This window comes from Ranitomeya variabilis, chromosome 1 (assembly GCF_051348905.1).
Source record: "Ranitomeya variabilis isolate aRanVar5 chromosome 1, aRanVar5.hap1, whole genome shotgun sequence".
Lineage (NCBI taxonomy): Eukaryota > Metazoa > Chordata > Amphibia > Anura > Dendrobatidae > Ranitomeya > Ranitomeya variabilis.
In genome coordinates, this window is record NC_135232.1 from 660,037,804 (window position 1) to 660,053,780 (window position 15,977).

The window sequence follows — 15,977 nt, forward strand, 5'->3', positions numbered from 1 at the left end:
AACCGCAGACCCTTCACCTGAGGGTGGTTGAAGGGGCCTTGAGAGAGAAGATCCTGATCCTCCGGAAGGATCCATGGGTCTGAGATTGACATGGCTCTCAGCCAGGAAAACCATGGCCTCTTGGGCCAAAATGGAGCTATTAAGATCACATGAGCTCTGTCTTCCCTTATCTTCCTGATTACCGTTGGAAGAAGTATTAGAGGGGGAAAGGCATATGCTTTCTGGAATGTCCATGGGACTTGCAGAGCATCGAAGATATCTGGATTGTCGGATCGGAACAATGAAGCGAACCTTTTGACTTGTCTGTTGCGTCTCGTCGCAAAAAGGTCTATCTCGGGAGTGCCCCATTTTTTGACTCATTAAAAAGATACGTCGGCTGAGAACCCACTCTCCTTGGCGAAGAGTGTGGCGGCTGAGGAAATCCGCTCTTGGATTGTCGACTCCTCTTACGTGCAGTGCTGACAAGGATAGAAGGTGCTCCTCTGCTATGGATAGAATGTTGCCAGTTATAAACATGAGAGCTTCTGATCTCGTTCCCCCTTGGTGATTTAAGTATGCCACCGCTGTCATGTTGTCTGAAAGGATTCTTGTATGCTTTCCGTGTAGCTGTGGAAGAAATTTACATATGGCATAATAGATAGCCTTCAGTTCTTTTTTATTAGAAGAATCGTTCGATTCTTCAAGAGACCACAGACCTTGAGCTATTTGATCTCCTAAGTGTGCTCCCCAACCACTAGGACTGGCATCGGTAAAGATTGTTTTTGAAGGTTTAATCACCCAGGGAACCCCACTGGTAAAATGATTGTGATCTAACCACCAGGTAAGGGAATTTAACACGTCTGTTGGTAAAGATAATCTGCTATCTAATTGGCCTTGTAACCTCTCTTCTTGTTGCAGAATGTTGTACTGTAATTTTCTACTATGGTATTGAGCCCATGGGACAGCTGGGATACACGATGTGAAAGAACCCAGAAGGGACATCCCTTCTCTTAGGGAAATTAGGGGGTTATTAATCACCGATTGTACTTTGTTTATGATTGCTATTTGTTTAGAGTCAGGAAGAAAGCACCTCTGACTTGTAGAGTCTAGAATAAGGCCTAGGAATGTTTGTCGAGTTGTGGGGGATAATCTGGATTTTTCCCAGTTTACTAACCACCCTAATTCCTGCAGGGATGAAATTGTATCAAGTACTCGCTGATGGCATTGGGAAAAGGAGTTACCCACTATCAAAAGGTCATCTAAATATGGTATTACAAGTGTGTCTTTTAATCTCAAGTATGACATTACTTCCGACATTAATTTTGTGAAGACTCTCGGGGCTATCGACAGTCCAAAGGGCATTGCTGTATATTGATAATGCCTTACTTGACCTCCCATCATAACTGCCACCCGAAGATATTGCTGATGCTCAATGAAGATTGGTAGATGATAATACGCATCTTTAAGGTCAAGCACTGCCATAAAGCAATGGGGAAACAGAAGCTTAATAGTTGATCGTATAGATTCCATTTTAAAGGTTTGGTTTTCTAGAAAGACGTTTAGTCTTTTCAGGTTAATTATTGTTCTAAACGATCCGTCTGGTTTCGGAATCAAAAATAAAGGGGAATAAAAACCTCTTCCTCTTTGATGAAAAGGGACTTCCACTAGTACCCCTTTGGACAGGAGATTTATTATTTCTTGTTCCAAGGCCTCTTGTTGTGATTGAGACCTTAAGGAAGTCAATAGAAATGAGTCCGGAGGGACTCGGGCAAATTTCAATTTTAGACCCGTAGAAATGAGGCTAGTTGCCCACGGATTAGAAGTTATTGTCAGCCATTGTGACGAAAAGAAAGACAACCTACCACCAACGGGTAGATCTGTCCTAATGGGGTTTATCCTCAGGCTTAAATGGACGCTTTCCGAAGAACGCTCCTTTCTGTTTAAAGTCTTTATTAGCCCAGCGGTCTTGGTTTTTATAGTCCTTTTTCCTATTAAACATGGGCTTTCGGAACGCTCTCCTGTAGGATGGAAGATAAGTGTTATTGGGGAACCCCTTCTTCCTCTCACCTGCTTTAGTTAATATTTCGTCTAACTTAGTACCAAAAAGGTACTCACCCTGGCAGGGAAGACCGCATAACTTAGACTTTGTTTGGGGATCTCCTTTCCACCCCTTTAGCCATAAGGCTCGACGAGCCGCGTTAGTCAGACCTGCCGATTTGGCCGCTAGCCGTATGGAATCAGCTGAGGAATCCGCTAAAAAGGCTGTAGCTCCTCTAATTAACGGCAAGGAAGAGATTAATCTATCTCGGGAAAGGCCGCTTTTTAATCCTTCTTCTAAATCGTTCAACCAGACCAACATGGACCTGGCAGTGCATGTGGCTGATATAGCCGGCCTGAAGGCTCCAGTACAGGATTCCCATGCCCTCTTTAGGAGGGTATCGGCCTTCCGGTCAAGCGGGTCTTGCAAGGAACCGGAATCTTCCACGGGCAATAAAGATTTTCTAGAAGTGGAGGCCACTGCTGCATCCACCTTCGGGGCTTTTAACCATATGGAGAAATCTTCATCGTTAAAGGGATAGCGTCTTTTTGATGAAGACGGTAATCCTCTTTGTCCCTGGCTTTCCCACTCCTTTTTGACTACATTCTTTATTGCTGGAATCACAGGAAAAGAAGGTTTTTTTCTTCTCTGACAGGCCTGCAAACATCACGTCCTGTGGAGTTTTAGGGGTTTTTGTTTCCTCAATACCCATGGTGTTACAAACTGATCTTACTAAATTATCAATACTATCTGTGGGAAAGCATGTATCTCTCTCATCATCTGAGGAAATGATCTTTTGGGAACCATCCGAATCTTCAATATCAGAGGACTGTTCAGACCTAGGGGAATTATATTTTCTCCTACTCTCGGGAATTTTATCCGAGCTTTGGAAGGCCCGCAATTCTTCTCTAATCATACTCCTAATATCTTCCGACCTTACTGAAGATTCCTCACGTAAGGTGGATTCGATGCAAGGTTGGCACAGTTTCTTTAAATAATTATCAGGGAGCGGCTGAGAGCATAACGCACATTGTATGTGTTTTGTTTTCCCCGTTCTTTTTGCCTAGGAAATATAGACAAAGAGGGGAAGTGTAATCAGCGTAAAAGGGCACAGACACACACTCACCCAGTGAGGTTGTTTTTTACAATACCGGCTGATGAGGAGGAGACGGAGGCACAGATGGAACTGACCGGCCCGACTTCTTTTCTCTGGCGCTTTTAGAAGAAGACCTGCGGCTGCTGCTTGTGCGGCTGACAGGTGTAATAGCGGTGACTTCAGATGAAGCCATCGCTGGGTCCTGTGGAGATGCCATGATGGACGCCGGAGGATCAGTGCCGGCGTCCTTTTCTAATGGGGGCCGCCATCTTGCTTCCTGCCGTACCCGGAAGTGACTGCTACATCCGGGTTGCGGCCATTCTGTATGCGCCTGCGCAGCCACCAGCATCAGCGCAGGCGCCGTTTCTCCTGAGTCACCCCGGAAGTTTGCGGTACTGCTTCCGGGGGATAATACACCGGACCCACGCTGCCTGCGCACCATCCGAGATGGCGCCGCAGGATCACCTTACCCCAGCGTTTCGGTCCCTGCAGGTCGGCTGGGTGAATTTTCGTGAGCCAGGCGACTCCCCGGACCTGGCCTCACGGTACCTGCCAGCAGAGGGGGGAAGCTACCATAGGACCCCCGACGCTGCTTCCAGCTTCTGGAGCCCTTGCCGTCCCATAAAGGTAAACCGCGCAAGCGGCATCCAGGCTGGGTATCCTCTTCTCTCCACGCGTCTCCCGTAGGAACAGGAAACCAACTGTGGGAGCGAGGGGGACCGCCCCTTTTATCTCTCCATAGGGTTTCCTGTTCCTAGGGGCGGATCCCCTCTCTCAAGTGGGTGCTGTCGTGGCGAAGAGAAAAAAGTATTTAGTCAGTCAGCAATAGTGCAAGTTCCACCACTTAAAGATGAGGAGGCGTCTGTAATTTACATCATAGGTAGACCTCAACTATGGGAGACAAACTGAGAAACAAAAATCCAGAAAATCACATTGTCTGTTTTTTTTTATCATTTTATTTGCATATTAGGGTGGAAAATAAGTATTTGGTCAGAAACAAAATTTCATCTCAATACTTTGTCATTGCCAACAAAGGATGTATTACAGAGGTCAAACGTTTTCTGTAAGTCTTCACAAGGTTGCCAACCACTGTTGTTGGTATGTTGGCCCATTCCTCCATGCAGATCTCCTCTAGAGCAGTGATGTTTTTGGCTTTTCGCTTGGCAACACGGACTTTCAACTCCCTCCAAAGGTTTTCTATAGGGTTGAGATCTGCATGGAGGAATGGGCCAACATACCAACAACAGTGTGTGGCAACCTTGTGAAGACTTACAGAAAACGTTTGACCTCTGTCATTGCCAACAAAGGATGTATTACAAAGTATTGAGATGAAATTTTGTTTCTGACCAAATACTTATTTTCCACCATAATATGCAAATAAAATGATAAAAAAACAGACTGTGATTTTCTGGATTTTTGTTTCTCAGTTTGTCTCCCATAGTTGAGGTCTACCTATGATGTAAATTACAGACGCCTCCTCATCTTTTTAAGTGGTGGAACTTGCACTATTGCTGACTGACTAAATACTTTTTTGCCCCACTTTATATCTATCTATATATATCATGTGCTTCTAACCGCGGTAGTCCTCTCAATCTCTGGAATATAACTGATACGTGGGAGAGGTGCCGCCCTTTTGTATCTGTAGGTTTCCTGTTCCTGAAGGGCGGATCCCCTCTCTCGTGGTGCTGTCATGGGAGTCCGAATAAATGTATGTTCAGTAAATGCACTCAATACTTAGTCAGGGCTCCTTCTGCATCAATTACTGCATCAATGTGGTGTGGCATGGAGGCGATCAGCCTGTGGCACTGCTGAGGCGTTATGGAAGCCCAAGGTTGCTTTGAACGCAGCCTTGAGCTTGTCTGCATTATTGGGTCTGGTGTCTCATCTCCCTCTTGACAACACCCCATAGATTCTCTATGAGGTTAAGGTCAGGCAAGTTTGCTGGCCAATTAAGCACAGTGATACGGTTTTTAAACCAAGTATTGGCACTTTTGGCAGTGTGGACAGGTGCCAAGTCCTGCTGGAGAAAGAAATTTCTATCTCCAAAAAGTTTGTCGGCAGAGGGAAGTACGAAGTGCTCTAAAATTTCCTGGTAGACGGCTGTGCTGACTTTGGTCTTGATAAGACACAGTGGCCCTACACCAGCAGATGGCATGGCTCCCCAAACCATCACCGATTGTGGAAACTTCACACTAGACCTCAAGCAGCTTGGATTGTGGCCTCTCCACTCTTCCTCCAGACTCTGCTTTTCATTTGGTAATCTAGGTCCCAAAGTTTACTTTCATCTGAAAAAAACCACCTTAGACCACTAAGCAACAGTACAGTTCTTCTCCTTGGCCCAGGTAAGACATCTGGCGTTGTCTATTGGTCATGAGTTGCTTGACACAAGGAATACGACACTTGTAGCCCATGTACTGGATTCGTCTGTGTGTGGTGGCTCTTGAAGCTATGACTCTTGCAGCAGTCCACTCCTTTTGAAACTCCCTCAAATTTTTGAATGGCTTTTTCTTAACCTTTTCCAGAAAGTGGTAATCCCAATTGCTTGTGTGCCTTTTTCTACCACATATTTTCCTTCCACTCAACTTTCCATTAATATGCTTGGATACAGCACTCTGAACAGCCAGCTTCTTTAACAATGAACTCTTATGGCTTACGCTCCTTGTGGAGTGTGACAATGACTGCCTTCTGGACATCTGTCAAGTCAGAAGTCTTCCCCATGATTGGGGAGGGTTCTGAAACAGATTAAGGAACCTTTTTAAATGCTTAGGAAACCTTTGCAGATGTTTGGTAATTATTCCAATTTACTGAGATAATGACTTGGGATTTCATTGGCTGTAAGCCATAATAATCAACATTAACAGAAAAACCCTTGAAATACATCACTGTTTGTAATGACTATGAGTTTCACTTTTTGTATTGAAGAACTGAAATAAATTGTTTGATAATATTTTAATTCTGTGAGAAGCACCTATACATATATTAATTTAAAATCACTTTCAATTTTGGAAAAACCTGTTTAAAAGAATAAGATTGGTTGGTTTTAAAGGGATTATAACTTTAGGACAGGCCATCACTTTACGCTTTGTTAAATGTGTGCAGATCTAGGAGAATTGACCTAAAGAGCTGCATTTAGGGCAATTTCACACCAGGTGTTCTCAGCATTTTTTTCTGCAGCAAAACCTGATGATCTCTTGGCAGGAAAGAAGCCAAAGAAAAAGAAAAAACAAAACAAGTGAGATTGGGGAAATAATCAGCCACATGGGATTGTGATGTCTTTAGGGATTCTAGACACCAAACCAACATATGGATACGTAGCTGGGCTTTAGTGTTCCAAAACATGCCTATAGCAAAAATCTGGATGTTTGTGAGCAACAGTTTTCAAGCTTTAGGGCTCATTTCCACTTGCGAGGAAAACGGACGAGTGCAATCTGATTAAAAAAAATAAATAAATTATATATATTTTGCACTCGCATAACAATCGCATACATTACATCCGTTTTTTTCGGTCCAGATTACGGACCGTTTTTTCTCTCGCAAGTGGAAATGAGCCCTTACTCTGTGTTGAGGCCTCTCATACAGCAAAATAGTGCATGCACAAGTAGTCATATGGCAGTAGCAGTACCCCTTGTTACAGAGTAAGGAACGGAGGTGTACTGAGCTTGTCTGCATCTAGGAATGGACATTGTCATTGGAGAGGGGTCACCAAATCTGGACAAGCAAGATTTTCTTTATGTACATAAACTTATACAAGGGTTAGTATAGGACTTATCAACCATCAAATTCTTCTGTGATAGTCAAACTGAAATACCTCACAGAATATCCCACTCCCAGAGGTTTCTTCTTATTTTTGCGGGGATCGCCCTGAGAATTTGTGCTGGACTGTTCTAGAAGACCTTCCTTCTTCTGTCTGGGAATGATGTTTATATCTCCATTTACACCTTTTCCTTTAAACGGAACATCAATCAGCCCTTGGCATTTGCTCAGAATGAAATCCCATGGGGTCGAATCATCAGAGGAGAAGAAGCCAAGTAGCTGTAGGAAAAGTGCTACAGAAACCTGGGCATCTCTGGCAGCATAAAACACCTGAAAAACAAAACAAAAAAAAAAAATGTTAGAGGATCCTAGTTGACCAACTCGGCTGCAGTTTTAAGATGCTTAAAGTTTCTCACCCACACTGTTGAAAAGCTTAAAGGGAATCTGTCACCAGGTTTTTGCTACCCCATTAGAGCAACATAATGTAAGAGGTACAGACCCCGATAACAGCAATGTCATTGAGCTGCTTGCTGTCATTTTCATAAAAAAAAATAAATAAATCACTGGTCTATTTGCTGCAGATCTAGCAGTGCTCTGAATGCCACTGTGCAAAGGCAAAAGACTGCTAATCTGTGGTGGGGTTATACCGAGCTCATGAATATGGAGAACTATACAGCGGCAAGTTAACTAGTCCTCTAGTGACAAACATCAGTTTTACCAGCAGGAAATCAAAATTACCCTATGCAGCCCAGTAAGGGACATGAATCAGTCTCTGCCTCTACATTATGCAGCTCTAAGATTAGATGACAATTCTGGTGACAGTCACATCAAAGGCAAGATGACAAAAAAAATAAATAAATAAAATAATTGATAGATGTATTATGCAAGGGGTATATAAACACATACCTGGTCCTGTGTGAATTCCTTGGCGTCCCAGTTACTGCAACGAAGCTGAAAAGATTTGGCCAGAGGATAGCACAGGATAGTTTCAGACAGCGATTTAAGACTCAGGCTGTTTTGAAAAATGTCCCTCCTGAAAATAAAAAGGTAAAATATAAAATAATTATATATATATATATATTTTTTTTTTTTTAAGGGGTAAAACAAACAGAACTTTGTTTTGTCACAGTGTAGAAAGATTGCCAGTGACACCTGTTACTTAAAAACCTATTCTCACAGAGTGAGCCCTTTTAAGAGGCATGGATCAGGCTTGGTTTGAGTGTCCAGTTACTATGTGACTGTACCCACAAGCTGTCAGCATTCTCGGATTCCGGCGACGAAGGGCAGTCATTTGACTAAGTATGATTTACCGTATTTTTCGGACTACAAGACGCACTTTTTCCCCCCCAAAAAAGGGGAAAATTGGGGGGTGCGTCTAATAGTCGCAATGCATGCTTACCGGCAGTGGTGTGGTGGCGGCGGCAGAGGTGCGGTATGGCGTGCACAGGGTCCCTTCCACCGGTCAGGTGATGCAGCGGCCCGGAATGCAATGTGAGCAGCAGAGCCGGGTTGATCACCGGTTTATTGGTGGTGGCGGCCATCTTCCCGAGGCCACGCGTGCGCAGATGGAGTGCTCTGCTTCACGGGGCTTCAGGAAAATGGCCGCGGGAGGCCGTGCGTGTGCAGATGGAGATCGTGGCGGCCATTTTCCTGAAGCTGAGTTTGCAGATTTAGATCTCGGCTTCAGGAAAATGGCCGCCGAGATCTCCATCTGCACACGCACGGCCTCGGGAAGATGGCCGCCGCCACCGATATTCAGCCCGGCTCTGCTGCTCACATTGCATTCCGGGCAGCTGCGTCACCTCACCGGTGGAAGGGACCCTGCGCACGCCATACCGCACCTCTGCCGCCGCCACACCACTGCTGGAACCCCCCCATGGACACCAGGCCGTGGCGTCACCCACCTAAGCAGGAAGGGACCCTGCGCAGGTGCACGCCTCACCGCATCACCCCACCTCTGCCGACACCATGCCTCCTGTGACCCTGCTCTGCCACCGCCAGCCCTCAGGTAAGATACTGTAAATTCGGACACTAAGACTGACCCCATCTTATAAAAAAAAAAAAAAATCTGCAATTTTCACCCCAAATTTGGGGTGCGCCTTATGGTCCGGTGCGTCTCATAGTCCGAAGAATACGGTACATACAGGCTAATACCAACTAGACCATCTAGTAGGAATGTGGCCATAAAGTCTGAAAATCACATGCTTGCTTATCACCAGAAAATCCTGACAGGCTGTGGCAACTGTAAGGCTTCAGAAGTCTGCAGTCAGACTACATACTCATAGCAAGTCTGGAAACCCCTTTAAGATCTTTCAGTGTTACATTATATACTGTATTTTGCAGACTAAGAGGCACTCTTCCTACAAACAGTGGAGGAAAATGGAGGGGGGGGGGGTGCAACTCCTGTACCTGCTGCTGAAGAGAAATGAATACTCATTATATTAATCCCCTTTGGTAGCTGGCACACATATGCCAGGAAGCTGCAGCCAACACTGTGCCCACTATTGAAGCTCAGTGAATATTCACTGCTCTCCATACACACTCCAGGCGTGGGGAGCAGCAAGTATTCCAGCAGCTGTCCTTGGCTTGTAGGCAGGGTATGACATCACTGCCATGTGATGCTTAGAAGCATAAATCAGCTGTTGCCATCAGAACAGGACGCTGCGAGGGAGCGTAGGGAAGGCAAGCAGAATGGTTTGTGGGTTTTTTTATGTTTTTTTCTGAAAGGGGCCATGTATGCCAGGATGGGGATGAGGGAGACCATGCCTACCAGGATTGGGGATATTAGTACAGAACTGACCACATTTTGATTTCATTTTTTTTTCTCCTGTAGTTTCCTCCTCTAAAACCCAAGTGTGTCTTATGGTCCAGTGTGTCTCAATCTGAAAAATCTGGTAGTTTGTGTCTGAACAAAAGATACTTGCCACATTTAAATTGATAAAGTTATATACTAACTCCAGTTTGACTTAAGTTACCCTTATATTACTGTGGCATCATGAACTGTATGAGAAATATAGTTTTATTCTAATACCATGTACAGTAAATAACCAGTTATGTAACTGGCTAATCCCAATTTACACAATTGCTTGGATCAATAGTGAATACAAATCTGTAAAAGACACCTACCTATGTCTCATTGCAAGATAGCGTATGTCAACAATGCCCTTCACAGAGAGCCCATACTCATTCATCAATTTGGAGGCATCTTCCCAACAACCTACACCGACTTTCAGAACATTACTGGACGCCAGAAGAGCCACTAAGGTGTTGGGAATGTTGCAGCTAGTGCTGACCAAGCGAGGCAGACGGACCAGTACACAGAAGCCACTGTGGGAGGCCATCTGTAGCAGGGAAATCGGGTTTGCTCTCCCATCTACAGACACCTGAAAAATAAATAGATAAGATGAAGGGTCACAATGGGCCGTTAGCATAAGTTAATATTTGAGATTCATTCTAAGAAGCATACCACGTATTCATGTAGTACAGAGTTTCCATACAAAGCCAGTTACTACAGCTGAGCAAATCATCTCTAGAGGCAGTGTCCACATTTAGGTCTTTAACAAAAAAACACAACCACACACACACGTAGGGGCCTAGTAATCAGAAGAGGCACCAAGAATACCAGAATTTGAGGTCCAGCTGAAGGTCACACTGCCCTGAGAGAGCTGCCACAGTTTACATGTGAATTTTCAGACTAGAATCATTTAAGACTTTTTTGCTATACAATCCTGCAGAAGAGTCATCGCCAAGTTGGATAACCCCCTTTAAAAATAAGTTTAGTTTCATCTTCATAGATGGATATTGTCAGAGCGCTTTAACAAGCACTATTGCAATTTACTGCCATTAATATGACAGACCACTACTGCTATCACTCTCCAGAAGCAATAGGGATCGTAAATAGTGCACGTGTTCTGCTGCCTAGCAGGGGAGGTCGGTCTCCAAGGCACCAAGCCATAAACAATGTTAAGGGTGTTTTAGGGCATGACCAATTTCACTACCTGCAGAGAAAATAAACTCCCTTCCAGTCTCTATACTATGAGACTGAGTGCGCTGCAATCACTGCCAGCACTGAGAGCCTGCCCTCCACATACAGGCTGCCTAGTAGTGTGCAGGGAGTACAGCCACGGTCACCATAACTCCCTGTACCCAGATATGACTGGGAAAGAACCGCTGCAGGGAGGATACTGGTTAATTTTATCGCTGTAGCCACTACTGAGGTGAAGAAATCCTTCTTGTGGTTCTTGTGTAATCAGCGTTAGAAGTTTTCAGCTAATGAGATGCCTGTGCTTCTGGGCAGGACTGTAGGCAGAGTGATCTTCCTGCTCTAAACAAGAGAAACCATGGAGAGACCTGCCCACAGGCCACCCTGAAGCACAAACATGTTCCTCATCATAGACACAGACTGTGCTTTGGGGCAGCCTGTGGGCAGTCTCTTCTTGGTTTCTCTGGCTTAGAGTAGGAAGATCAGACTGCCTACAGTCCCGCCCAGGAACACAAAAACCACAAGACTGATTTCTTCACGCCAGGTATCATTTTAATCAGTATAACACTGCCAACCTGACAGTCAAAATCCTGCAGACAGGTTCGCTTTTATGCATTTTACCATCAAATTAAGCCTATATCTGCAAGTAGGTAGTATTTCTGGGCATGAACGGCATTCAATATCTCAATAACGGCTGAAAGTTTTAATAAGCAGAAAATTGCTTGCATTTACAAGCACTTGCAGTACTCATTTACGAAGATTGGAATAATCCTTTAAAAGGGAGTGTCAGTAGGATCAACCCGACATCGGGTGTAACAGTATGCCGATGTTGGACTCCCCCTGTTTGTTGTGGGCTCTGGCGCCGAGTCTGCACCTTTCCGGGCTCATGTCAGCTGACATGTGCCTGCAACAGCCTCAGGTGGAATAGTGTTCCACTTGCGGCTGATAACTAGTTAAATGCTGCTGTCAATTTCTGACAGCGTCATTTAACGTGCTTTCCAGAAGCACATCACTAATCCTGCCCATGGGTGACCCCGTCACATGATCGTGGGTCACCGATGGTTTGTCATAGCTGGATTGCTATGAGAACCGGGTGGCGCTCATAGCAAGTGAGCATTTCTGCTACACAGGCGATGTGATCATCACCTGTGTGTAGAGGCAATTGAAGTAGTGCAGCTTCTAGTCTCCCATAGAGGCTATTGAAGCATGCAAAAGGTAAAAAAAAAAAAAAAAAAGCCCTGAAATGACCATACTAACCAAGATTTAAAATACAAAATTGTTATGGCTCTGGGAAGGGGAGCAGAAGAGGAATATGCAAAAATGAAAATACCTATGGTCGAAAGAGTTAAGGTGTCTATATTGTCATAGAAGATGAATAAAAGGACATCTTCCTAGTATTTAGATGAGTTGTTCGGGATCCATGGACTGAACACAGATCGCCAGAAAATCTGCCTCCAGAGCTCATTTTATATGAAAGCGATGTTACCAGGGTGAGACATGTAATGACTGACAGTCTACTCTCACTGCATAGTAAAGCAGAAATTAGCTTAGTCTCATCTCCAGCAGCACTTTTGTTCTCCAGGCACAGCTGATGGCACCATTACAACCAATACCTTCAGCTGATCTCATAGGCAGTGTTGGGGAGGGAAGAACAGAACACACACGGCTTAGGAGGGTTTGTCAAACTGACAGATTACCTTTAAAAGGAGGTATAGTAAAGGATAAAGTAACATCTTGAAATGGGCAGCATTCATCACATCAATTAACTTAACTTACATTTGCAGACATGCCTTCTCTGCTCACTTTACAGCAGTCACGTATCCCCTCAGTTGTGATCTGGCCACAAATCAGTTTTTCCAGTTTTCTGGAATAATGTGCCTTGTCTACGCATGCACCTTTCCAACTGCATACTGACATGCCAAGAAAAGGGACATCGCTGATGACAACGCCGACTACGAAGTTGGCCTAATTTGTCTAGATAACATGTGCCCAGTAAATGCAGCCAGATTACTACAGAGGGGTGGGGGAAAACTGCATGACTAATATAAAGTGGGCAAAGCAGGCACTATTAGAAATGAACTTGTAAGCAAGTCAAAGTTCACGTGCTGGGGAATTGAAGATAAATATTTTATACTCGAAAGTTTCAAAACTTTTAGATGTACGGTAGCAACAATGGCTAGGAGAGCCCAAACATCTGAAAACCTACCCACTCGCAGTCCACCCCAAGTACTGGGTATTCGTCAAGGTCTCGCTGTAATGAAGGCCACACCGCCTCCCATTCTTCAGCCTTAGAGACTATTTTTATTGGAGCCTGCAGAAGTTTTTCCACAGAAAACACAGATCGTTCTCTTTCTAAAGATTGATGCACTTTCTGATCCGATCCATGGATCTCTGCGGCCAACGCAGTACACAAGTCTTTGTGGTCAACATTAGTACACAGCTGCTGCCTCCGGCGATTGATAAGCTTCCACAGAACAAGACATCCAACTGTAGTACCCACCAGAGAGGCGACACCAAGGGTTATACCTGCATGTCTGGGCATTCTGCTGCAAGACCTGGTAAAGAGTCAAGACAGAATTATGAAAACAGTGTCTCATTTTGCTTTTAAGTACAGACCAATCACAATTTTTGAAAAGTTGTATCTAAATCCAGTCCAACCGGGGGATGGGGGGGCGGTGTAAAGGAAAAAAAACAAAACATTTGATCCGGTATTTGGATCATATTCATCCATGCAAATCAATGGGCCCGTGGAAACCATAGAATGAAAGGGTTTTTCTCATTTATATAATTTATTTAGCTCCATTAACTACACAGCTCTTTACATTCCTTATCAGTGTGTCCTTTGAGTGTGGGAGAAAACCCACACAAGCACAAGGAGAATATACAGACTCTAGCAGGTGTCCTGCTGCCCTCCAAAAGAATCAGATCACACTCTAATCACAGTCTGATCAGTGTCACCCAATTCTCTGAGATGAGAGCATAGTCATCTGCACCTGCCCTTCGTCTCAGCTACTGCTCTCCTGTGCTTCAAACTTCATATAGGAATAACAGGTGAGAGAAAGGAAGTTGAGGCTTAAGGTATGTTCACAGTCGGTGAACTGTGATATTTGAAAAATCACAGCATGGTGACAGTGGTTAGCTCTGCAGCACAGGTTTCAAATCCCACCAAGGACAACATCTGCAAGGAGTTTGTATGTTCTCCCCGTGCTTGAGTGTGTTTCCTCCAGGATCTCCAATGGGGACTGTAATTATCTGTAAAGAGCTTCAGCATATGATAGCACATTTAACATGATGTATTTTTGACTAGGATTCTCCCCCCCCCCCCCCCCCCCCCCCCCCCCCCGTGTTTCAGTTGGGGTTAAATCCTCTCATACAAGACTTATTTATAAGCCGACTCTTTATAACCCCACAGAGTGGTAAAAAGAGATTTTGATGCATATATCTAAGGTCTTGTGCAAAAACCATGACTCCGTGAGACACTAGTAAATGAATGGCTTCCTTGTGCTATTCCCAACCACCCTCCTAAGCAGGATCCATAGCACTGGACAAAACCTGTACACTTGACAAGGGGTTTGTTTGGTTTGTCAAAGACAGGGTATCTGGATCTGAGAAGGTAGTTTATATCCACACTATTACAGAACTGTACAGCAACCTGGAATCCATTAACATTGCTCCTAAAACCATCATGTTACTTATTCCCACCGATACCTGAAGCATTATAAAGGGCTAGATAGGAAGTCTGGATGTGCTCATCACTCCATCTCCACCATTACAACCCAGGAGACCAGCACTCGCTAGTAGTAGTAGTAGAAGTAGCTTTGTATTTGGCAGACCATAGGCAGCTTTCAGGCCTACATAAGGAGGCCAGGTCACAGAGCTGGATTTCATACCGATGGTTTGTATGCAAGGAGCAAACACACAGCAGGGGGGATTAAAGGGAACCTGTCACCACGTTTTTGGAAGATGGGATAAAAATAGCGTTAAATAGGGGCAGAGGTGGGCGTTACATTAGTGTGTTTGTTATGCGTTTATTACCCACCTAAGTTGCCGAAATACGTTTGCAAAGTCTCCGTTTTCGCCTGTCAATCAGGCTGGTCTGGTCAAAAGGGCGTCTTGTCTTCTCCCAGATTTTGCGTAGTTTTCCGTTGGTGGCGTAGTGGTGTGCGCATGCCCAAGGTCCCGAATCCTCTGCCAGGGGATTTAAAAGAGCGCGCTGTTTGTTTTCATTGGTGATCGGTGGGCGCGGCCATCTACCTTTGGCCGCGCGTGCGCAGAAGCGGCGCTCTGCTGGCCGCGGCTTCAGGAAAATGGCCGCGGGATGCCGCGCGTGCGCAGATGGATATCGCGGCGGCCATTTTCCTGAAGCCGCGGCCAGCAGAGCGCCGCTTCTGCGCACGCGCGGCCAAAGGAAGATGGCCGCGCCCACCGATCACCAATGAAAACGAACAGCGCGCTCTTTTAAATCCCCTGGCAGAGGATTCGGGACCTTGGGCATGCGCACACCACTACGCCACCAACGGAAAACTACGCAAAATCTGGGGGAAGACAACGCCCTTTTGACCAGACCAGCCTGATTGACAGGCGAAAACGGAGACTTTGCAAACGTATTTCGGCAACTTAGGTGGGTAATAAACGCATAACAAACACACTAATGTAATGCCCACCTCTGCCCCTATTTAACGCTATTTTTATCCCATCTTCCAAAAACGTGGTGACAGGTTCCCTTTAAGCAGCACTAAACACTGAAAGAAATCCCTCACAATCCAATGGTCTCCGGTAATGGCGGCCACAAAGATAAACCCCACACACAGCCGTCCACAGCCGCCGCAGCAGCAGCCATAACCAGCGCTATACACGGAGCAGTACCTGCACGCCGCCTGCGTTCCACCACGGTTGAGCCTAGAGTGTATGGGCTCCTTCCAGGTCCTGACTGCAGCCCATACACTCTAGCCGGCTCACTGTGAAGATGCTAGAGTGTATGGGCTCCTTCCTGGATCCCTGACTGCAGCCCATACACTCTAGCCGGCTCACTACTGAAGATGCTAGAGTGTATGGGCTCCTTCCTGGTGCCTGACTGCAGCCCATACACTCTAGCCGGCTCATTACTGAAGATGCTAGAGTGTATGGGC

At 45.2% G+C, this 15,977-nt stretch overlaps 1 protein-coding gene across 2 annotated transcripts in view; it reads right to left on the reverse strand.

Annotated features, from left to right (window-relative positions):
- The window catches only part of LOC143775170 (exonuclease 3'-5' domain-containing protein 2-like), a 72,411-nt gene extending 56,676 nt beyond the window's left edge, over positions 1 to 15,735 (reverse strand). The window contains exons 1-6 of one of the 2 annotated variants that reach the window (XM_077263015.1): positions 15,715 to 15,735; positions 13,055 to 13,403; positions 9,993 to 10,249; positions 7,773 to 7,899; positions 6,922 to 7,196; positions 6,156 to 6,782 (exon numbers count right to left, since the gene is read on the reverse strand). In XM_077263015.1, the coding sequence (XP_077119130.1) occupies positions 6,716 to 6,782; positions 6,922 to 7,196; positions 7,773 to 7,899; positions 9,993 to 10,249; positions 13,055 to 13,390 (1,062 nt within the window). In that variant the 5' untranslated portion in view covers positions 13,391 to 13,403; positions 15,715 to 15,735 and the 3' untranslated portion in view covers positions 6,156 to 6,715. Of the gene's footprint in view, positions 1 to 6,155; positions 6,783 to 6,921; positions 7,197 to 7,772; positions 7,900 to 9,992; positions 10,250 to 13,054; positions 13,404 to 15,714 lie in introns of those variants that run through there. The other variant, XM_077263020.1, reaches the window with a different exon arrangement.
- Between the last annotated feature and the right edge of the window lie 242 nt (positions 15,736 to 15,977).